The 23830-nt window shown below is 44.7% G+C and overlaps 1 protein-coding gene and 1 long non-coding RNA gene across 2 annotated transcripts in view; one reads left to right on the forward strand and one right to left on the reverse strand.

The window, feature by feature from the left end:
• Window positions 1–9165, forward strand: part of LOC136620882 (uncharacterized) — a 105487-nt gene extending 96322 nt beyond the window's left edge. The window contains exons 3-4 of the long non-coding RNA XR_010791184.1: window positions 8293–8403; window positions 8509–9165. This is a non-coding gene — a long non-coding RNA (uncharacterized lncRNA). The remainder of the gene's footprint in view (window positions 1–8292; window positions 8404–8508) is intronic.
• Window positions 1–23830, reverse strand: part of PPP1R14C (protein phosphatase 1 regulatory inhibitor subunit 14C) — a 38953-nt gene that overhangs the window by 2003 nt on the left and 13120 nt on the right. The window contains exons 2-3 of the mRNA XM_066595931.1: window positions 5990–6073; window positions 3709–3741 (exon numbers count right to left, since the gene is read on the reverse strand). Coding sequence (XP_066452028.1) covers window positions 3709–3741; window positions 5990–6073 — 117 coding nt within the window. The remainder of the gene's footprint in view (window positions 1–3708; window positions 3742–5989; window positions 6074–23830) is intronic.

Raw genomic sequence — 23830 nt, forward strand, 5'->3', positions numbered from 1 at the left:
ACTTCATTGGCCAACCCAAAGTGCGAATCTCAATCCCATCGAGCATTTTTGGAACGAACTACAACGCCGTATCTGTGCACACCCATCCCCCCGCCATCACTATCTAAAGTTCTCTTCGAGGGATAGAGGAAGATTCCTTCACAAATCTATAGGAATATGGTGGAAAGCAGCCCAGGAGGGTTACTGCAGTCCTTGAGGCCAAAGGCAGCCCAACAGTATTGAAAGAGGTGACAGTCATCAAATTTCATCACCTCCTGTGTGTCCTAATACTTTTGTCAACTAGTGTATAATTATATGCTCTAGATCAGGGGTCCCCAACTCCAGTCCTCAAGGACCAACAGGTCATGTTTTCAGGATCTCCTATAGTAAGAACACCTGTGGCAATGTCTGAGGCACCGACAATAATTACATCACCTGTGCAACACTGAGGAAATCCTGAAAACATGACCTGTTGGCGGTCCCTGAGGACTGGAATTGGGGAACACTGCTCTAGATTCATTCTTGTGGTTACTTCATGAACTGGGGACAGAATTCCTTTAAGTATTAATGAAGTATGACTAAGGCCACTCTCACACATGCGCTTTTTCACGGTGTAACGCTCCCGTTGAATTCAAGGGGGCCCTCACAGATATGCTCTCGATCACGGGGAGTTTTCTAACCCCGCAATTTTTGAGCGCTGTCTGTTCGATTTTACTGCACCTCATCACCCGTCACAACGATGGGATGCGCTAAAACTCACTGTCGGAGACAGGAACCTGTGTCCGAAAGCTAAAGTAAAAACGCGGCGAAACAGCGTTCGAAATCGCTGCATTTTGCAAACGGCATGTGTGAGAGAATGGCCCAAGACCTGAGTTACAAGTCATGGAGGTGGCCTGTGCCGGCCCATTCCTGCCTGCAGCGAGACAGCTCTTTTTTATACACAAAAGGAAAACCGCATACTTGAAAAGTGTTCAAACAAAGGCTGGACCAATATCTGTCTGGGATGATTTAGTGAATCCTGCACTAAGCAGGGGGTTCTTACTCTACCATTCTATGGTTCTACAGATCCAGAAAACAAAATAAAGGGTGCTTTACTCCTGTGGAGAGCTGCAGCACATCGGAGAGGGAAAAAAAAAAAAAAGGGAGGTGGTTAAAAAATGATCTACAGCAGCAATAGCAAGTGAACCCTTTGAATTTACCTAGATTTCTGCATCGATTACTAACAAAATCTGGTCCGATTGTGTTTTTATCAGTCACTATTTATAGGCAATAAGTAAAACTATCACATAAAAATTGTACCGTTTATGTCTTGAGAGTACTGAGAAAACATCCAGTGTGCATGGTTGACAAAATTCTGCTCTAGGGACTTCTCCAAAAGCTAACTAGCTAAAAAGGTGTTTCAGAGAGGACACTGGAAGTTTGGGTTTAATAGACAATCATCCATTAACAGGCACACAGCCTGGTAACTGACAAATCTGTTCTGAAGAAAGATTGGCTTGTGTGAATCATGCCTTGATACAAGTAACTTTCAGAAGTGTTATAGACGCATGAAGCTGGAAAAAGCTACAAAATTATTGCTAAAGGCCTGGGAGTACATCAATCCAGTAAGACAAATGCAGACAACTCAGGTCTGTTGCTACTACCGTACTCTCCCTAGGAGCGGTCATCCTGCTAAGACCACACAAGAACGGAATGGGCAATCTGGAAAGTGCACACCAACACCAAACTTCTCTCTTAACTGTGAGGGCTCACTCACATGGGTGTACTGTCACTGTGTATTACATATGTATTTTTGACAATTGTAGATGTGGCGCTAAAAGCCCACCGATTTCTATGGAGACAGTCGCAGCATGTCATTTTGTAGCGTAATACGTACCAATATAGGCTATGGGGAGGAAGAAAAAAAAAACAAAACACAAAGCAGTCAGACTCACCAATGTACTGATACGAGAGGGTAGGTAAAAGCACCACATCCCTCAGAGGCTATGGGGATTTAACACTTTCCAATCCAATTTGTATCCTGGTTTTCTTAGGGGGCTTACTCTTTTTCTGTTGTACAACGGCGCTATATGCTGGCTAAAGCCAGTACTGCATGAGGTGACATGTTGGATAGGCTCCGACAGCAGAGAGGCTGGCAACATACAGCAAGAGAACCCCAACGGATGTCTTCCAACATCGGAGCTGTACAGCCTTAAATCATAATGTCTTCAGAGGTCAGACAGTGGATTGGAAAGGGTTAACATATGCAGCAAAATACTCATGTTACATGCATATTAGCTGTGTACTGCGTATAATGCTTGTGCATAATACAGTGACAATACACCCATGTGAGTGAGCATGGTGCAAGAAGAACCATTGTTGGAGGCTTCTTTGCGGCATCAGTTTCTGGAACTCTCCAGACCGAGACATCAATAAATGAAATAAAGCGATGTTGGGTGATACAACATAAACCACGCAAAGCACACAATCAATTATCTTGAAAATTAGGGTTTGTGGCCATGTCCAAGTCCTGATCCTAACTCTACCAGAATGCTCTGGCATAAGCTGAATAGTTGTACCTGCATGGCAATCTAGAAATATAATGAATTGAAACATTTGTAGGAAGGAATGATCCAAAATAAATTCCTCCTCAAATTGTGCAAATCTAATTTTAAGATACAGGAAATATTGGTAGCCGATTGCTACTGAAGGGGAATATCAAGGATATTAAACTCAAGGCTCACTTTTTTTTTTCCCCCAGCACTGTGCTCAATAAAAGTCAGGAACTATGAAATTATCTGAGGCCTCATGCACGCCTCCAGGTTCCGCAGCAATAACCCTCCATGGAATGCTGTGGAAAAATGATTCTTCAGGCACACGAGTGGAAACCAATTCCGGTTTCCACTCGCGGGTTAGAAAAAAATAAAACCGCATGCTTTATTTTCCTGCGGTTCCCACATGGATGGCTTCCACTGAAGTGGAACCCACAGGCAGTCGGCAATTGACATTGTGGATTGGCCACGGATTCCGCAGGAAAAGCAAGAGTTTAAAAAAACAAAAAAAAAAAAAGCTGTACTGTGTATGCCTGACGGCGAGCCATGTGGACCATCCACAATATAGAGAATCCAAAAGACAGGTCCGCACGGACGTCAGAAATACAGGTACACGCAGGGTCATCCGCCAGTCAGGGCCAGATTCCGTGCAGCATTCCAGAGCTGGAATCTGGACCTGCCGTGTGCATATGGCCTAAAACTCAGCCTTTAACAATCTAACATCACACAAATACAATCAGACTATTAGTAATCAATGCAGAAATCCAGTTAATTCTCAAAGGGCTCATTTCTTCTTGAAAAACTAACCTCTGCTGGCCGTAACACTCAAAAGCAAACGTGCAGCAAAAATACACGAGCTTTACTGCAGTTACTTTAAAAACGTATTTAAAGTGACAGTTTACAAGTATTCATATGGAATTTCCAGAATATGCAAAAATCATAGTAGAAATCTTTATTTTATGTGGAGCTAAAATAGTAGAAACCGAGAACAGATTGCCGACAACCCTGTGATTGTGTGAAGCTTCAAGATATGAACTACAAAAATACTAGGAAGTCAAAATATAAAAAAGGAGATGGTCACCAGGACAAGCTTTCTTAATATATCATTCAAACAGAAGATAAGCACACTGGAGCGCAGAACTTCTAAAAATCACATATATTTAGTACAAGAGTATGTTAAAAGGGAAAAACGGATTACCTCTGTTGGTTTGTAGCAGTCTACTAATGATTCCTGAAAAAGAAAAAAAATGATTAAAATGAAATCTATGTGAAGAAGAAAGTTATAGACCAGCAAAATATTAATTTCAGGCTCCGCTCATGTCCAACCTACATAGGTGTGCGTTACCTATTCAGCAAAAAATTATTGGTTGATTTAGCTTTCAGTACCATCTTTATAGTGACGAGACCCAATTTACACCACTTAATCTCTTCACTCCTACAGACCGCCAGTGCAGGTGTCTCCGCTATCCCCAACACCATGTCATCTCTCCACCTGAAACTAAATCTCACCAAGACGGAAATATCCGGATTAAAGGCCGAGCTCACACTGCTCGAAGCTTAAAACGCTGTGGATCTCCTGCAGTGCTTTACAACCATGAACCCGGCCACGACCGTGCGTACTGTAGTGAAGTTGTACTGCGCATCACCATGTATTCATGCAGGCGGTCATGCGCAGGGCACTGTTTATATTTCATGTGCCGTCACTTAGTGATGAACATGCTGCATTCTGTTATGCACTTGCGGATTAAACAATTCCGACAGACTAACGTGAAAGGAACTGCATAAGGCAATGTAATTGATTGCCTGCGACCTACTGCATATTTTCCCATTAAAAATAAAAGGAAACACTCGACAATCTTCTGCTGCTGCAGCTCGCTACTTCCTTGAAGGGATGCAGGGTGTTAACACACAAACGCTCCGCATACGCAGAGGCATCGTATGTTGGCAAGTGCGATGTTGGGCAGAGTTTCACAGCCAGATATTGCACTCACCCATGTGAAAGTAACCTTGTTGTTCTGATCCAGTCTCAGTCGATTACTGCAATTCACTGCCAATTGTTGTTCTTACTAAATTCTTCCCTTTCTAAGCCATTCTGAATGCAGCAGCTAGATTCCCCTTTTTGTCTAACCGCTTCAGTGATTGGCTCCACCTTGTGCCAATCTTTGCGCTCTTCCATAAAACTCTCCATGCCTCCTCTCTTATCTGTCTACTACCCTCCCCGTGCACCGTGTTCTGCGAACATCAAACTAAATTGCATCACAGTCCAAACCGCACACTTCCATCTCCAAGTGTTTTCCTGAGCTGCTCTAGTTCTCTGGAATCCATTACACTAGGAAATCAGGTGAATTCCCAAACCCGTAGTTTTAAGAGTGTCTTTAGGGAGGAATATCTTGTGCTTCTCCACCTATCCTGTTTCTATATTCTCAATCCAAACCTAGTCACAGTACCACCCTCGCTGCTTCTGTACATATGCAGATAGTGGTTGGTGACCGACTCACATAGCATTATTCATACTCACCATATAAGGCTGGATAATTGCTGAGAACAAGCACTTGTGCCTCGTGTGTCATTCCTTTCCCTCAGAATGTAAGCTCTTGTGGTTAGGAATCTTACTGTTCAGTTTTACATTACATGTAACGTCTGACTGTTTCTATATGCAACGCTGATGTGTAAAGCGATGTAGAATACGTTGACGCCATATAAGTATTAACAGTTCTCAAAAGCATGGCTCAACTCTGAAAGCACATGGGGCATAGATCATTGGTAGGGGTTGGGCAGATGCCACAAACTAGAGGACTGAACAAAGTAGCTCATCATGACCGCTTAAAGTGGCCTCCAAACAGTCTAGTAAACCGTATATTCTCGAGTATAAGCAGAGTTTTTCAGCACTTTTTTTGTGCTAAAAATTCCCCCTTGGCTTATACTCGAGTATATATAACCAGGGAAGGGTTTTAACAAAAAACAAAACATACTCACCTCCCAGCTGGCATCTGTGCGGCAAGCTGCTTGAATTCTCCCCGCTGTCATCCCCGCCGTCAGCGCTGTGTAAGTAAGCGCTGTGATTGGATCGAGCTCCGGCTGTGATTGACTGGCGCTCGATCCAATCACAATGCTCACTTACACAGCGCTGACAGATGTCAGAGCCAAGCAGAGAGGAATGCGGGGGATGACAGCTTGCCGCACAGACAGACGCCAGCTGGGAGAAGAGTATGAAGGTTTTGTTTTTTTTAACTCAGTATATACTTGAGTATAGCTCGGCTTATACTCGAGTCAAGGAGTTTTCCCAGTTTTTAGTGGTAAAACTTATTGACTCGACTTATGCTAGAGTAGAATAGTGGTCTGCATATCAAATCAGTAATGAGTTGTGAATCAATTCATATACACCACCCCTATACCACAGTTTTCTGGTGCACATGCTACACATACTGTACAGTGTTAACACATCCTATATTTGGGTGTGTAAAGTAACAAAGTTGTACCTGTAATTTAACAACACGTTCTTCTTCACTAGCTGCATCTAGAAGATCATCTATATCTATTTCGACTTCGGGCATTTCTTCTTCCTAAGAGTAAGCAAGCGAAGAAAAAAAAAAAGTGTTAGACTGCATACAACTCAGGGGCAGTGTTAGTATGTTAATGGTCATCATAGAATAAGCTCAGTGATCCACTTCTCACATGTAGCTTCCTGCTAACAGAAAGCGTGTTGTGCGTGTAAAGACACATTTACACGGCCCATGATCGCTCAAACAGTGTGAGTGACAGCTTTGAGCGATCATTTTGCATAAACTAAGCTACTCAGCTACTTAAGAGCAATTAAAGGCCTTTTTACACTGGATGAGTGACGGGCAAACACTAATACTATCCCCTTTTAGCGTTTATCGGCTTGTGTAAATGGGCCTTAAGGCAAGTACATAAGGGACTCGAACTAGATCTGCCCCCGGGTGGACAAGCATTTCTAAATCATATATGATCTAGAGCACAGGTGTCAAACACAAGGCCCGCGGGCCGAATCCGGCCCGCCGCCTCATTTTCTGTGGCCCGCAGGCTATGCAGTAAGTTCCCTCACTCCTCCGTGCTGCTGTCAGTAGGCAGTCTGCTCTCGGCTTGTTCTGTCTACTGCAGACAGTAATAGAGGAGTGCCGATAGCAGACTGACAACGGCCGCGGAGGAGGGAAGGGGGAGTGCAGAGAACATGATCTCTGCAGCAAGGAGAGCATCGCTGAGGAGGAGCAGCTGCAGGGTGAGAGCCCTGTGCGCGCGCAGAGTGGCGTGCGCCTGTGCGCGCGCAGAGTGGCGTGCGCCTGTGCGCGCGCAGAGTGGCGTGCGCCTGTGCGCGCGCAGAGTGGCGTGCGCCTGTGCGCGCGCAGAGTGGCGTGCGCGCGCGCAGAGTGGCGTGCGCGCGCGCGCGCAGAGTGGCGTGCGCGCGCGCGCGCAGAGTGGCGTGCGCGCGCGCGCGCAGAGTGGCGTGCGCGCGCGCGCGCGCAGAGTGGCGTGCGCGCGCAGAGTGGCGTGCGCGCGCAGAGTGGCGTGCGCGCGCAGAGTGGCGTGCGCGCGCAGAATGGCGTGCGCGCGCAGAATGGCGTGCGCGCGCAGAATGGCGTGCGCGCGCAGAATGGCGTGCGCGCGCAGAATGGCGTGCGCGCGCAGAATGGCGTGCGCGCGCAGAATGGCGTGCGCGCGCAGAATGGCGTGCGCGCGCAGAATGGCGTGCGCGCGCAGAATGGCGTGCGCGCGCAGAATGGCGTGCGCGCGCAGAATGGCGTGCGCGCGCAGAATGGCGTGCGCGCGCAGAATGGCGTGCGCCTGTGCGCGCGCAGAATGGCGTGCGCCTGTGCGCGCGCAGAATGGCGTGCGCCTGTGCGCGCGCAGAATGGCGTGCGCCTGTGCGCGCAGAATGGCGTGCGCCTGTGCGCGCAGAATGGCGTGCGCCTGTGCGCGCAGAATGGCGTGCGCCTGTATGCGCAGAATGGCGTGCGCCTGTATGCGCAGAATGGCGTGCGCCTGTATGCGCAGAATGGCGTGCGCCTGTATGCGCAGAATGGCGTGCGCCTGTATGCGCAGAATGGCGTGCGCCTGTATGCGCAGAATGGCGTGCGCCTGTATGCGCAGAATGGCGTGCGCCTGTATGCGCAGAATGGCGTGCGCCTGTATGCGCAGAATGGCGTGCGCGTGTATGCGCAGAATGGCGTGCGCGTGTATGCGCAGAATGGCGTGCGCGTGTATGCGCAGAATGGCGTGCGTCACTGGCCACTATGGGGAACCTTATTACCAATCGGGCCACTGTGGGGTTTACTTTTACTTTACTGTCTTACAATTAGAATCGGCCCTTTGAAGGTAGCCATAAGGCTGATGTGGCCCTCGGTGAAAATGAGTTTGACACCCCTGATCTAGAGGATGGCAGCAGTCAAGATAGAAAAGGTGAAATCACAGATTACAAACTCCGTAAGCAAATATGGAAAAGTGAACATCTCCATAAATCTGTGGGCCGCCGGATCTGTTACTTTAAACAAAAGTAACAAACTTTATTGCACACAGTACAAAACATGGGACAATTAGGAATAAACTATGTAATAATTTTTGCATCTATAGCATTTAAACTATTGCTGACTTAACCTGATAATAGGTCATCAATAGTATTTTTGACTGGAAACCCCCTTTAATGTAGATTTCACCATCCCTTTTTCAGTAAATACTACTAATCTGGAGCATCTTTTTTCATATGTGCTGTTCCACCTAGAAATTTAAGAATAAGCTGACACCCGGTGTATTTATACATTTCTAGGAGCAACAGAGGAACTGAGAATGCAAATACGTATTAACAGACATGTCAGTGAGGCTTTAAAGAGGACCAGTCACCAATCCTGTCACCCCGTTATCCCAACAGGAAGCCGAGGTGATCCTAGTAACCAACGGCAATAAATATAAAAAGTAGAAAGAAGAAATTTTTGTGCCTTTATATTTTCAGTCACTTAGGCTCAATGTTTATTTGTACGCACAGATTCCACTGCGAAATCATGCAGCAGAACCCAGCTGTGCCCGTGGACATTGGGAGAGGAGAAAAAGGAAAAAAATTGAAGGGAAGCCGTCCCTGCCGAATCCGCAGAGAAAATGAAGCGTGAAATCCGCACGCCGGGGGAAGAAACCAAACGAAAAACAAAAAACATCCGCATGCTTTAAATTGCCCTGCAGATGCTAATGCATCCCTACGGGCTTCTAAGAGCTGCGGATCTCCCGCATGGGAGACACAGATTTTATAGTTATAAATATACATTAGGGCCTTTATGTCTAGGATAAGTTTAAGCAGAGTTTTCACTGAGCCACGGACCCAATTAGCACAGTTCTGGTAGGCCACAAAATTAAAATACTAACATATGAACAATTGCATATCTATGTACAACAGATTCATTCTCTGGAATAAGCAGGAACCAGCGTGGTTGGAAAGGCCGAACAGAAGCAAATTCTCAAGTATGCCTACGTCAAAAAAGATCAGATACACAAGATCTGCTGCAGGGCAAAACTTATCCCATATCTGAAGAGGAAGAATAAAGCGCAAGACAGACAAAGGAATAATTCAGCCAACGGACTGAGTTTTGGGGGGGGGTTATAAAATCTGAATTTCGTACAATTCTTTTCCAAAAAAGGAAATTAACTACATTTTCTGAACGATACAGTGTGGAGCCATCAGCAGAGCTCTCCATTTCTAGGAGTGAGGTGCGACCCATGGCGGAGGCAATCTAAATGCAGAACATATAGGATAATAGGCGCTGCTTGATGCTGCAGGACAAAATAGGTTCACATGGCTTTGCATGGTTTAAAATGACAAGTGAGCGGCGAGTACGAGGACAACCACTTAGTTCCCCCGGAGAAGATTATAAATAGCAGCACGTGGAAGGTGCTTCCTACCAGCAGTGCCAGTGTGTGCCGCCGCTGTCATGCCAAGCACTCGCTAGTAGGTTTAGGGTCTATGCTGGGACATCAGCTGGTGGGGACAGTCACATAATTGCACAACTCAGAAGTAAATGTTATGAGGTTTCCTTACTGGACTTTGATCTGCCCAGTACAGAGAAGGTGACAACTCGTCAATGTCACATCTATAGAAGCAAGAACAGGGCAAAGTAGGGGGGGTGTAGTCTCCATTACTGACATTTTCTAATGAAGGGAAGAAAATGACAATCTTAACACTTCGTGCCAATACACCTTTTCACTGATCTCACACACACACACACACACACACACACACACACACACACACACACACACACACACACACACACACGACCGGGAGAGAAGAAACGTCAGATTCTGTTAGGTTAACCCCTTACATGCTGCAACTGCTATTGACTGACATGCAAGCAGATGGGGAAGGAGCTCTTTCATCCATCAGCACCCTGCAATTCGATCACAAGGTACCAATGATTTGCTATAGCAGCTGTAAGCCTGACAAAAGCCAGCTGCACAAACGATCCGCAGTATTCTGCACACAATGAAAGAATATAAAATTTCTATTTCCACTGATATGAGATGACAGCGATTTCCATGAGCAAATATGAAAAATCACAGCAGGTTCCATCTTTCGGTGGAATCTGCAAGTACAGCTTCCATTGAAGTCAATGGAAGCCATCCAACCTGCAGCCCATCTGCAATTGACATTGCACATAGGCTGCGGGTACCTGCGTAATCATGGGAATTCTTTTTTATACCTGAACTGCGCATATTCAACGGTGAGTGTCCGTGGTCATCTGCAATACAGGAGAAAGTAGGTACTCTGGGGTTGCCGGACGCAGTAAGAGCCGGATTCCACTGCGGACTCCCGTATGTGGAATCCGACCCAATCGTGTTTAACCGACCAGAGAACGTCATGTGTCTCGATTTATTAAACCTCACCTCCGGCAAAGTTTAATCGTCTATCACAGGCTTAGTAGAATGCACTACATAAGTAATGCAGTGTACTACCCTGGTGATCGAACAATCAGATCTTGAGGGATTGAATAGTGTCAAAAAGAGATCAAGTTTAAAAAAAACAAAAACACACTTATGGTAAAGAACACCCACGGGATTGTTCACACAACTATTTGGCACATATTACGCCCACGTGACACTGAATGTCAAAGTAAATGGACTTTCATTGATGCATTCACATAATTGTGTAAACACTGCGCGTAGATATGCGCGAGAAAAAGATCGCAGCATGCTCCATTTCTCCACATACCACGCAGCACAACACTGTCCATACGCAATACATTGCATATGGGCGATGTAGTATGCAACCCCACTATGAGACCGAGCGAGAAATTTAAAAAAGAAAAAAAAAAAAGTCACACTGCGTATGTCTATGTGCGTAGAATACACGGTCATGCGCGGTACATTTGCTGCCATATGCAGCCTCTGCCAGCATCACACCGATCATTAAACCGATACGGGACACCTGCAGCAGTTTACACATATGGTCGTGTGAATGAGACATAAATCTGTATTAGGCCTCATGTCCACGGGCAAAAGAAGAATTAAAATCCGCAGCAGATTTTAACTCTTCTCCTGCCCGCGGATCCGCGTCCCATAGGGATGCATTGACCACACGCGGGGTAGATAAATACCCGCGGATCGTCAATAAAAGGGATTTTTAAAAAAATGGGAGCATGAAAAAATCTGGACCATGCTCCATTTTCGTGCGGGTCTCCCGCAGGGACGGCTCCCGCGGGCGTCTATTGAAGCCTATGGAAGCTGTCCGGATCCGCGGGAGACCTAAAATAGGAATTTAAAAGAATTTACTCATCCGGAGCGGGCGGGGAAGGTCTTCTCTTCCTCACAGCCGGATCTTTCTTGCTTTGGCTCGGCGGATGTGCCCGGTGCATGCGCACGGCACGTCAGCGACGTGCCGCCGGCGTGACGAGTTCATCCGCCGGCTGAAAAAGAAGATCCGGCCGTGAGGAAGAGAAGACTTTCCCCGCCCGCTCCGGATGAGTAAATTCTTTTAAATTCCTATTTTCAGCGCTCATGTCCGCGGGACAGGAGGAACCCGCTGCAGATTCTCCATGTAGAATCCGTAACGGGCCTGATTTTCCCCGTGGACATGAGGCCTTAGCGTTTTTAACAACACAGAATGAAAATATTTGGTATTTATCATATTAGAGGATTTTTAAAATTAACTATTCTTTTGTTTGCCCGGCCCCTAAAATACAAAAAGCAACCCAAAAGTCACATGTAGCGCAAAATGGTATCAATAAAAACTACAACTCTTCCTGCAAAAATCAAGCCCTCAGTTTTGTTTAATTTTTTTTAAAATATTTTTTATAATTCTAGCAACAAAGCTATTAGAATGGGATGATGCAGTCTTCCGCACTTTTTTTTTTACAGAAATAAAAAACCGAAACGAAAACGGAGGCAAACTGAAAGCATTCAGGTTTTAAACCGATTACAAATTGAGAAAAGGAAAAAAAATAAACACTTTAGTTTTTAAAAAAACGGAACAGAAATCCAAGATGAAGATAAAAGAAAAGTATGAACAAGGCCTTAAAGGCAACCTGTGCAGGAAGAACGCTAAACCCTCTAGAGACGCAGAGCTTTAGCTCCACTTTGGTAATCGCAGTAAAGTAGGGGAAAATAATGGTCCGACTTCATAAAAGCAAAGAAACACACTGCAAAGTCCATCACCAGCTGGTACTCGGTTATAATATCTCCCATGTGTAATGCTTTGCACCCACTTGCATCAAGACTTCATTCTTGCGTGATAGAAGACACTTAGGCAATGTCCACACGTAGCAGAATATCACTGCAGTCACCAACATCCATGTGTAATGTATGAATTTTGCAGCAGATTTTGGTGCACGTTTCACCCCATCAAGTGAAGCAGCAAAAGCCAAAGCCAGAAGCGATATGCAGCAGACTTGAAATAAAATGCCATAGTGAACGTTTCTTGAAAATCTCATTTCAAACATCAATTAAAGGTAATCTCTGTATTTCCAAACATAAGCCAACAAGAAATTAGTGCTGCAGGCCAGACGCATTCAAGTCAAACTATTTTTCTTAAGTTGAAAATCATTTCAGGTACAAGTTTCAGCGCATTGTATTTCGCAAAGAAACAAAATATACATGCCAAAAAGGAATTAAAATCAGATCTAGCTCTGAAAGTAAATCTCATGCCTGAGTCACACGTGTATGCATATTTGAGCACGCATTCGGCGTCGCAGATTTGCACGCGCAAAACAAACAAAAAAAAAAAAAACCCGATGCTCTCAGCTATTAAAATGGCCAATCAGTTTCACGACTACAAAACGCAGTTTCCCTGTGAAAATGCGCGGAAAAATAAAACATGGTGTGCACCTTTTGGCTCAAATTGCACATGCAAAATGCATGTTTGTGAACAAACTCATTGAAATCAATGGTTTCTGTACATTGTGTATTGTAAATACGGCCGTGTGCATCCAACAGTAGCTCACTAGCTCTTGGAGTTATTTCAAGCCTTCATTTAAGCATATTCTGCACATTGAAATATTTGGAAAAGCAGCAAGCGTTTTAAAAAGGGTTTCCCCCACGACTGTGACCACTTCCACACAACTGAGAAAAATAGAGCGAGATTTATGCGTTGCTGTGAGACGCACGAATAAGAAGCCCATTCTTTTGAAAATTGCAGCATATTTTCTCTCATTAGGCTTTCCCTCGGGCAACCACAGGGACATCATATGTGCACAAGTGTGATATTGGGCAGTTTCACAGCTTGATATCACGCTCACCCATGTGAAATTAGCCTTAACCCCTTAGTGACCGCCCCATTGCCTTTTTACATCCTGGCTGGCTGGGCTTTAATCCACAGGGCCATAAAAACATGCTCTCTGAGGATCAAAGCCTTGTGGGCTGTGGATATGACAGCTCTAGGAGGTAGCTGATAACCTGGAGCGGTCATGGAGGTCGGTGGGGAGCGACCCCCGGGCATGCAATCGCCATTATCCAATGGATAACGGCGAATGCACAAAAGTAATTAGAACGTTAAAAAAGTTAGAGTTTCAGCTCCTCTGAAAGATCATATCCGTGAGGGGAGATGAAATTATGTACCCAAGGGCCTCGGATTAACCACGGACCTGACCCCCGGCTTCTGCACACACACCCGTCACCAAAATAGCGGACGCATGCGCAAAAGCTGCGGATTGCTAGGGTAATTTAACAAAGCCGAGAGCCTGGGGAACTCACGGGGGGAGGGGGTGGGGCTGCGGTATGCGGTCCTTGGTTACATGATCACCGGTTTCCAATGGAAAACAGCAATCACATAGGAGTAAAAAAAAAAAAAAGGGTAAAGTTTCACCTCCCGTCACGGATTCATGAGGGAGAGGTGAAATTCCTTACCTAAGGCCTCTGGTGATGTCCCTGACGGGATGTTTATCCACTAACCTTTCACTAGCTTCGGCACATGCGTCCGTCACCAAGATGGCAGACGCAAGCGCAGAAGCTGGGGAGGGTCGGTAAATTTAAAATCTCTTTGCTTCTGGCTACTAAAAGCAACAGAGCCTGGAGCAGTGACTGAGGGCCGCAGTGACTGGTCCCCGGTCACGGGATCGCCGCTACCCAATGGATAATGGCGATCACGTCAATGTTTAAAAACAGTTGAAGTTTGATGCTCCTTTTGGTTTGGACCATGTTGTGCATACGGACATAAGATTAAGGCCACAATGGGTCTGTTTCTGAACACGGGACAAAGAGGGGTATCTATCTTGGGGTGCCAGTCTTCATTCATATGTGCGCTATACAAAAAAAAAAAAAAAGTTTCAAAAGGATAATTGCCAACAAAAATAGTAATTTTTTTCCTTTTGCTTTGCTTAGATTCATTCAAAAATTGTGGGGTCAAAATATGCAATACACCCCTGGATGAATTCACAGCTGTGGGCACTAGGCCAAATAGAAACAGCATATATTGGGGTGTTCACTACATTTATAGTCCTCTATAATTATAATCTGTAACACTGGATTGATACCCTAATATAAATTTCAATGTTAGCAGTAACCAGTAATATTTCACAAGGATTTTTTCCACCAATCACCTCCGGATCCGCTGCTTGAAGTCCTGCATGACGCCCCGCCAGCTGCGTGACATGGTGCGGCCGGCAGTGGGCGGGGCCCGTATTCGCGCTATACTTCCGCTGTGCTACAGCAGAAATATAGCGTGACAGGCGGCTTCCATTGACTACAATGGAAGCCGTCCGAGTGTTTACACGCAGCAAATAGGACATGCTGCGGAATTCCACAGCATGTACATTGAGCTATTAGGTTCAATAGAACACTGACAATTCTACCATGTCTAAAGTCCTCCTAAACGCTCATCCTCATGACCCCATTACAAATTTGTGACACATGGATCTGTAATATGGTTCACATACCCCATGCTGTATCATGGACCTCCTGCATTACAGGGTCATGCCAATTCTGTTAGCCACACACAAGCACAAAGTAACCTGCAACATAAAACACTCCTTGTCAAGCCAAACCTTCTCAATATGGCATGAATACCATACTGTACTTGTAGATTCAGCTGTCTCACATCTACCTTCTAAGCCATTTACAAGGGTAAGCCTTTGTATAGTTACAGGGCAACTTCTGTAGCCCAGCAACCTATACACAGAGGCCGCTGAATAGTAGGTAGGAATTCTTAAATATTGACAAAATTAACTTGAAGAACTTGACACCTACATGCTGTCTGAACCACGAGCGGCATTAGCCTGGGACAGGCGTGTATAGTGCGGACAATTCTTATAGATCTTATAATAGGCTCACTACCATGAGGGCAGGGACTCTCGTCTCTCCCCACCCACATGACTCCTGGTTTATGTACAAGGAGAGCGTATTATTGTATCTTGATGCCACTGGAAGCTAGGGGGTTGACAGGAGGAACGCCCCTCTCACACCCCTAGCTCCTGATTGGCTAAATACTGCTGCTGCCAGTGTACTGTGTCACTAGCTTGTCCCCACCTGCTTACCCCGAAGCTACTGGCTGCTTTGTGTCCCTGTAGCTGTGCTGCCCTCATTCTGCAGCAAAGCTGCGCTTTTGTGCAGGCTATGTACGGCTGGCTTCCATTCAAGTCAATGGAAGCCGTCCGCCCCGCCATCATCAATGCAGAATGATGCGGCTGCCGCATCATCTCCATTGCAATGGTACGGAGTCCTCTGTACTGCGCTGGCTGTCACATCAGCAAAGGAGAAGATGGCGGAGAGGTAAGCTGGGGGTCACCAGACAGGCACTGGGTCGAACACCATGTGCAGGCAGCCTAAGTGTGTACTGAAAAAAAAATAAAAAATCAATAAACTACATATGAAGTTAATGTACAGGTTATCTGAAGAACATAATTACTACGTATTAATTGAAGATTACACAATCATGCACTGACCAGATGGCCTGACTAGTGAATCAATCGGAATCAGTCTTTCTAAATGGGCCTTTAGTTCAACAAAACTCACGTACTGTGATTGAAACGGTCATTAAGATCGATGACCCAAGGTTTCCATTTCCGCATGTGTCATAAAAGGCAGACAAGAGAATCTGAGAAAACAGGCTATGACACTGCAAAGAAAAAAGTGACTAACCTCACAGTAATCTTAATTCTTATGTGAAAAGTGTAAATAGGCATGAAGGCTTGAAGATTTAACTAAACATTGAAGATGAAGATTTTTAAATACAAAAACACAATTGTGCCAACCTACTGCCATGCCTGGAAAGGTAGGTATTTAAAAGGGACTTCTCCAGGACTATAAACTATTGATGACCTATCCTCAAAATAGATAATCAATAGTTGATCAGTGGGAGTCCAACGCTTGGGATATCTGTACGGACAATGCTGAAGCAGAGAGCACAGTTGTGGCCAAGTCTGGTATTGCAGACCGCTGTGCTTGTAGGGCCTCGGCAATGTTGCCGACCGTAGGGCTGGGGACCATAGAGGATCCCACGCAATGGACCCCTGCCGATCAACTATTGGCGACCTATCCTGAGACGTACCAATAGTTCAGTGTCCTAGAAAATCCCTTTAAGGCTGACGCAGTCCTAAATGCATTGGGATTATGCAATCACTTAAAGGGGTTGTCCTGCGGCAGCAAGTGGGGTTATACACTTCTGTATGGCCATATTAATGCACATTGTGCATTAAATATGAGCCATACAGAAGTTATTCACTTACCTGCTCCGTTTCCAGCGTCCCCGTCTCCATGGATCCGTCTAATTCCGATGTCTTCTTGCTTTTTTAGACGCGCTTGCGCAGTCCGTGCTTCTGCCTGGTGAATGGGGCCGCTCGTGCCGGAGAGCTGGTCACCGCGTCGTCATCGTAGCTCCGCCCCGTCACGTGTGCCGATTCCAGCCAATCAGGAGGCTGGAATCGGCAATGGACCGCACAGAGCCCATGGTGCACCATGGGAGAAGACCCGCGGTGCATCTCTAGGAAAGTACCGGCGGCCATCTTAGGGAGAAGATTTTTAAAACTTCATATTTCGTCAGATCGGTGAGTAGCTAGCGGTTTAAAAACCGCTTTAAAATGCTATTTTATGCCAGGGGGTGACAGGGGGAATGGGCTAATGTAAAATTTTGATGTTTGCCGCGAGATAACCCCTTTAAGTCTCACATCACCAGCTGTGCAAGGACATGAACTCACAGCTTAACCCCCTAGTGATAGCCCTATAGTGTTTTTATGTCCTGCCACTGCAGGATATGTATGAAGGGAGATCGCAGTTTCAACACCTGCAGTTTCTTACAGCCGACACCCAACGGCATATCAGCCCCGATAAGCAGTGCGGCTCATCGGGGTTAACCCTTTAAAGGCTGCTGTCAGTTCTGACAGTGTACAGCCAAAATGCAAACAAAGTTTTACTATTAAAAAAAAAAATAATAAAAGTTTAAACACCATTTACCCCACATGAACGTTATCAGGGAAAAAAAAAAAAATAAGACAAATGCATTTTTTGCCCCTTTGGAAACAGGGTGACCAGAAAAAAATAGAAAGGGATCAAACAAAGTCGTATGTATCCCAAAATGGTACCAACGGAAACTACAGGGGGTCCAGCAAAAAAATGAGCCCTCGCATAACTGTCAAATAAAACAAAACAACAACAAAAAAAAAAAACACTATGCAAGTTTGGTATCATAGTAGTCGTACTGACCCATAGAACAAAGTTACGTGATTTTTGATAGTTTGTGCGCCATAGAAACAAGACGCACTGAAGAATGGCAGAATTTTTTCTCCTTCCATTTCTCCCCACTTAACAGTTTTTCATTACAAAATAATACCATTGAAAAATACAACTCGTCGCGCAAAAAACAAGCCCTCATACAGTAACGTTGATAAAGAAGTTACAATTCTTTAAGGTGGGAGGGAGCTAGCACTGGCCAGCACGTGGGTGGGGGAGTGGGAGGGGGCGGGGCAGTGCAGGAGATTTTGCTCCTCACTCCCCCTCTGTTCGCTACAGAACAGCCACTGTTTAAACTACACAATGAGCTTGAAGCTCCTCGCTCCTCCTGCAGTTTAACCCCTTAGTGACTGAGCTTTTCTGCTTTTTTCCATTTTCCTCCCATTTAAAAAAATCGTAGCTCCTTTATTTATCCATCGACGTCACTGTATGAGGGCTTGTTTTTTGCGGAATGAGATGTATTTTTCAATGGTACTATTTATTGTATCATTTAATGTACTTAAACTTTTTAAAAATTCTAAGTGGAGAGAAATGAAAAAAAAAAAAAAAAGACATTCCACCATCTTTCGGTGTGTCTTGTTTCTACGGTGCACAAACGTCAACAAAAATAACCTTATAACTTTATTCTATGGGTCAGTACAATTACTATGATGTTAGTTTTTTTTTGCTGTACTATGTATTTTTTTTAAAGATTTGATTTAACATTTTTTGTGCCCATTTTCTGCGCACAATAACTTTATTTTTCTGCCGACAGTTATGTGAGGGCTCATTTTGTGCAGTATGTCCTGTTTCCATTGGTACCATTTTCGCATACAATTGACTTTTTGATTGCTTTTTATTACATTTTCTCCCTGAGATAGGGTGACTAAAAAAGTGCATTTCAGGTGTTTTTTTTTTTTGGACCACGTTCATTGTGCTGGGTAAATAATACATTACTTTGATAGATCGGACTTTTACGGACGCAGTGATACCAAACACGTATTTTTGGTTTATTATTTTGATTTGTTTAATTGAAATATGGCAAAAAGGGTTTTTTGTTTATTACTTTTTTTTTTTTTTTTAAATAATCACTAAAACTTTATTGCTTATTTTTACACTTTCTTTTAGTCCTCCTAGAGGACTACAACCAGTGATGCTTTGATCGCTCCTGCAGTATGACATAATGCTATAGCATTAGGTCATACTGTTTTTTGACAGGCAGTCTATCAAGCCAGCACAGGGATGGCTTGATAGGCAGTCTGCTAAAGCAGCCCTGGGGCTTTTCAGAAGGCCCCCGGCTGCCACGACACCTGCACGGCTCCCCCGATCTCACCTCGTTCGGGGGATTTAAATGCCGCTGTTAGAATTGACAGCGGCATCTAAAGGGTTAAAGCCGCAATCGGCCGAATGGCTGATTGCGGCTATTGCCCGCGGGTGTCAGCTGTAATAAACAGCTGACGCCCACACTGTATGGAGGGAGATAGCAGCGCTCTTTCTCTCCATACATGTCCTGCAATAGCAGGACGTAAAAACACTATAGGGCCGTCACTAAGGGGTTAAAACAGCAGCCTTTCAGTGGCGAACGGAGGGTGGCAGGGGAGCGAATGAAGAGAAATCTCCTGCACTGCCCCGCCCCCCTACTGGCCGCTCCGTGTACAAGCCAGCCCTACTATCTCCCATGCATGAGTACGGGAGCGCTGAGACACAGGGACATAACTTGCCCGACACTCGTCCTGTATAAATGGGCCTTAAGGGGTTACACCTGCACAATAGGGAATTTAATGGCATCATAGAATGCTAGTGTAAACAGTATAAAAAGCACAGGACTGCACTTACGTTCTAGGACAAGTTTATAGTGTTGCATTCTTCTTTTCAAAGCCAAAAATATACACCCAGTGGAGAACTGTACAATAGCACAAAGTTACCCATTGCTCTAATATACTTTAATGGTGGGAAAACCATTTAAACAGGGGTGGTGGATATGAAAGAAAATGTAAAATAAAAAAATAAGTTAGGGAGGTTTAACAAAAGACGTTCTACTTACCTCTCCAAACCACTGCAGCTCCTGCCAGGCTTTGTCTACACTAAGGGTGGGTTCACACAGGGCAGATTCCCGTCGGAAACCTCGCAGTTTGGCCGCAGCAAAAACCGCGAGATTTCCGCCGGGAGAACCGCCGCGGTTCAAGCCACGGCGGCTTTGAAGCGGCCCGGCCGCTTGCTTTTCCGTTGCGGCCGGCGCTCCATAGAGGAGAGCGCGGCCACGACGAAAACAAACAAAAAAGGAAAGGTAAATAGACATGCTGCATCTTCTGAAACCGCAGCCGGACTTACCACAGCGGATTGGCCGTCCCGTGTGGACGAGGTTTCTGAGAAATCTAGCCCACATGGCTGGCTAATCCCGAGATTAGCGGCCGCGGGCGGATTTGTCGCGGCCAAGCCGCCCTGTGTGAACCCAGCCTAAGGGTACATTCACACTGGTGATAAAATTGCGCAATTTTTGCACAACGCGAAAGTGAAAGTGCAGAATTTTGAAACCAATGGTTTTTAATGGTTTCTCCCTCATTTACGATATTCTCACTCATGCGATGTTGCAATAATAAAAAAAAACAAAACAAAACAAAAAAAAAAAAAACAACACAAAAGCAGTGTTTTGCGTCTGTCCGACTCTCTCCCTACACTAGTATCTCCTATTGACTTTTGCACAAGTCACGGGCGGCAGCAATGCGAGGTTATGCTTTGGAAAAAGCAATGCTGATGCTCAAAAAATATGGTAACAAAAATGCGACTTTGCTGTGATTTTTTTCATGGCAATTACACAATTTCTGAATAAAATTGCATAAAATTTGTTTTATATTTTAACCACAGGGCAATGCAATGCTCTTAGCACATATTTTGATCAAAACACTTGGGCCCATCCACCCTATCCCAGCAACCATTGCTTTTGAACAGGTTTCTGGCGTCCTGTATTGCCAATACCTATTATCGCTGTATGCCCTGCCATGCCTTATCACAGCGATTGGCAGTACCGTCGTCAAAGTCCCCCAGGGGGACTAAAGTTGTGTTAAAAAAAACAATTTGAAAAAATGAATTAAAAAAAAATTTGTAAAAAAAAAAAAAATTATAAAAAACCCCTTTTTAATGCTTTTTCTCATAGGAGCATAAACCCCCCCCCCCCCCACATATATTTGGTACTGTTGTGTCCGTAACGACGCGTACAATAAGCTGCACATGCTTTTGAGTGTGCACGGAAAGAAGCGTAAAAAACGCTAAAAACGCAATAAAAGTGATCAAAAAGCCGTATGTACCCCAAAATGGTACAAATAAAAACTATAGCTCGCCTGGCAAAAAATAAGCCCTCATAGAGCTCTGTACATAGAAAAATAAAAGAGTTACAGGATTTTGAATGCAGCGATTTAAAAAAAAAAAAAAAAAGGTTTTATTGCAGAAAAGGGGAAAAAAAACATGTAGGAATTTTGGTATCATAACTGTACCGGCCCGCAGAAAAAATGGATTGTGTCATTTATGCTGCATGATTAACGCTGTAAAAAAAAAAAAAAAATTACTATACTAAATGCTAGAATTGATGTTTTTTCTCTCCCTGCTAGCATAAAAAAAAAATTTACAATATAGTCAAATGTACCCAAAAGTGGCACTGATAAAAACGACAGTTTGCCACATCAAGCCCTCATACGGCCGCGTCGACGGAAAAATGAAAAAAAAAGTTATGACTTGATAAATGGAGAAGAAAATACGCTAAAAATCATTGCGTCCATAAGCCCAAAATAGGCCATGTCATTAAGGGGTTAAATATATGTATGAGGGCTTAAACACATGTTACTGTATTGTCACAGCTAGGTGTACTGCACCTGGCCATTTAATCCATTGGTTGGAAATGTTGACTGTTTCGTTTCCTGTGTTTTGTCTACATGGCTGCAGTCTGCATAATCCTAGTACCTCTGTAGTCACCTGCCTCAGCGGTATGCAATATAATCCACACCTTCATTGCTTATACAACCCTTCAGGTCACTGATGTTACAATGAAGTCTTTTCTGTTGCCATTTCAGGGATACATTTCTTTTTTGGTATATTGTTTTTTTCTTTCCTCTCACCACTCATTCTCTCAATGCCCTAAACTAAATCTTAGATTGTAGCCATTATGGGAAAGCTCAACAGGCATTTTTTTTTTTATATTTATGGCTTAATAAAAACTGTTTAAGAAAAAAAAAGGTTAACATGATTGCCATTGGCAGGGGCTAATGAGCAGGCAAACACAGCCTCACAACAGGTTATGTACTTGGAATCAAAAGTTTTATCTCAGGTTCCAGCCACTGCCTTGGGGTGATGGCTGTCAGGAACAACTGCTATGCCAGAAGTGTTGAAAGGTTGATAAATGCATGCTATTTTTGTCATTCACATGTGCATGTCATGGGACTCTAATGCTAGAAGTTTATTGACATGATCAGTAACAATACTGGTAATATGGGGCTTAATTCCACTGAGTAAACCTGGCCCACACTATTACACTAGCCTGAAGCAATAATAAGAGTCCATAGCTTCATATGAAGTTTAGGTTTGTTAGGGTAAGGTTTTCAGAAAATACATACCACTTAAAGGTTTACTGCAGGGGGGGTAACTATAGGGGATGCAGGGAACACGGTTGCACCCGGCCCCAGCAGCCTTAGGGGGCCAATAGGGCCGGCCTCTCCACTCCATATAGGGAGTCCAGTACTAGGATTAAGACATTACAGTTGGGGGCCCAGTTTCAAATTTTGCATTGGGGCCTAGAAGCTTCAAGTTACACCTCTGGTTTATTGTACTCCGAGTTTAGAGATCTAGAGTGAGCTGTACATTTACAACGCTTACAAAGCCATAACCAACATGACCAATCTGTTTTTGAAGGGCTCCAAAAGAAGCCAGATCAATCCCATCGACTGCTGAAACCACCGTTTCTGGCAGCTACAGGAAATGCATCGGTTGCTACAGAAACACTGATGTGAGCACATGGTTGGCTTCTAATAAAATGTACAGGATGAAAACAGCTTCTTAATATATCACAATGAGTCAACAGAAACCAAAGTATAATTATCATCCCAACGCCAGATATATGCAACGGCCTAAGGGCAACAAAGTCGGAAGCTGGAATGTGAAGTAACGTGTATGGAGTAACAATGCAATTCTCTTATGGAAAAACATGCCTCGACATCATGCGCAGGTTTCACTATTAAACCTATTGATCTTGCAAAAACAAGACACAATATCAAGGCCAAATGACTTCTTCACTTTGGTGTGAAACAAGGCAAATGCCTATAGTTACAAGTAAAGTAAGAGAACCCTTTAGAATTACCTGGTATTCTGCATGAATTAAATGTGGTCTATTATACAAATCCCAATTATGAACAAACAAGCCAAAGACCAATTCACACAGCCATGCAGCCCACAGAGCACAAACTGTCCCATTGTTACAGTCTATGAGCGAGTTATGAGCAGGTCTTTTCCTCGTCCGTATTCACAGCCAAGAAAGGGCATTCAGTGTGGATAGTCCGTGCATATCGGTTGGCTCTAGGACTGAGGTCTGGGCTGACCAATGGGATTGGTTTCCAAGTTTCTCATGTGCAATACGGGCATTTGTAAATCTAGCCTAAAAACTTAAAGGGGTTGTCCCGCGCCGAGACGGTTTTTTTTTTTCAATAGCCCCCCCCCCCCCCCCCGTTCATCGCGAGACAAACCCGATGCAGGGATTAAAAAAAACAAAACAAAACACAGATAGTACTTACCCGAATCCCCGCGGTCCGGCGTCTTCATACTTACCTTGTGAAGATGGCCACCGGGATCTTCACCCTCAGTGGACCGCAGGGCTTCTGTGCGGTCCATTGCCGATTCCAGCCTCCTGATTGGCTGGAATCGGCACGTGACGGGGCGGAGCTACACGGAGCCGCTCTCCGGCACGAGCGGCCCCATTCAGAAAAGAAGAAGACCGGACTGCGCAAGCGCGTCTAATCCGGCGATTAGACGCTGAAAATTAGACGGCACCATGGAGACGAGGACGCCAGCAATGGAACAGGTAAGTGAATAACTTCTGTATGGCTCATAATTAATGCACAATGTACATTACAAAGTGCATTAATATGGCCATACAGAAGTGTATACCCCCACTTTGTTTCGCGGGACAACCCCTTTAAAGGGAACCT

The sequence above is a fragment of the Eleutherodactylus coqui genome, chromosome 3 (assembly GCF_035609145.1).
Source record: "Eleutherodactylus coqui strain aEleCoq1 chromosome 3, aEleCoq1.hap1, whole genome shotgun sequence".
Lineage (NCBI taxonomy): Eukaryota > Metazoa > Chordata > Amphibia > Anura > Eleutherodactylidae > Eleutherodactylus > Eleutherodactylus coqui.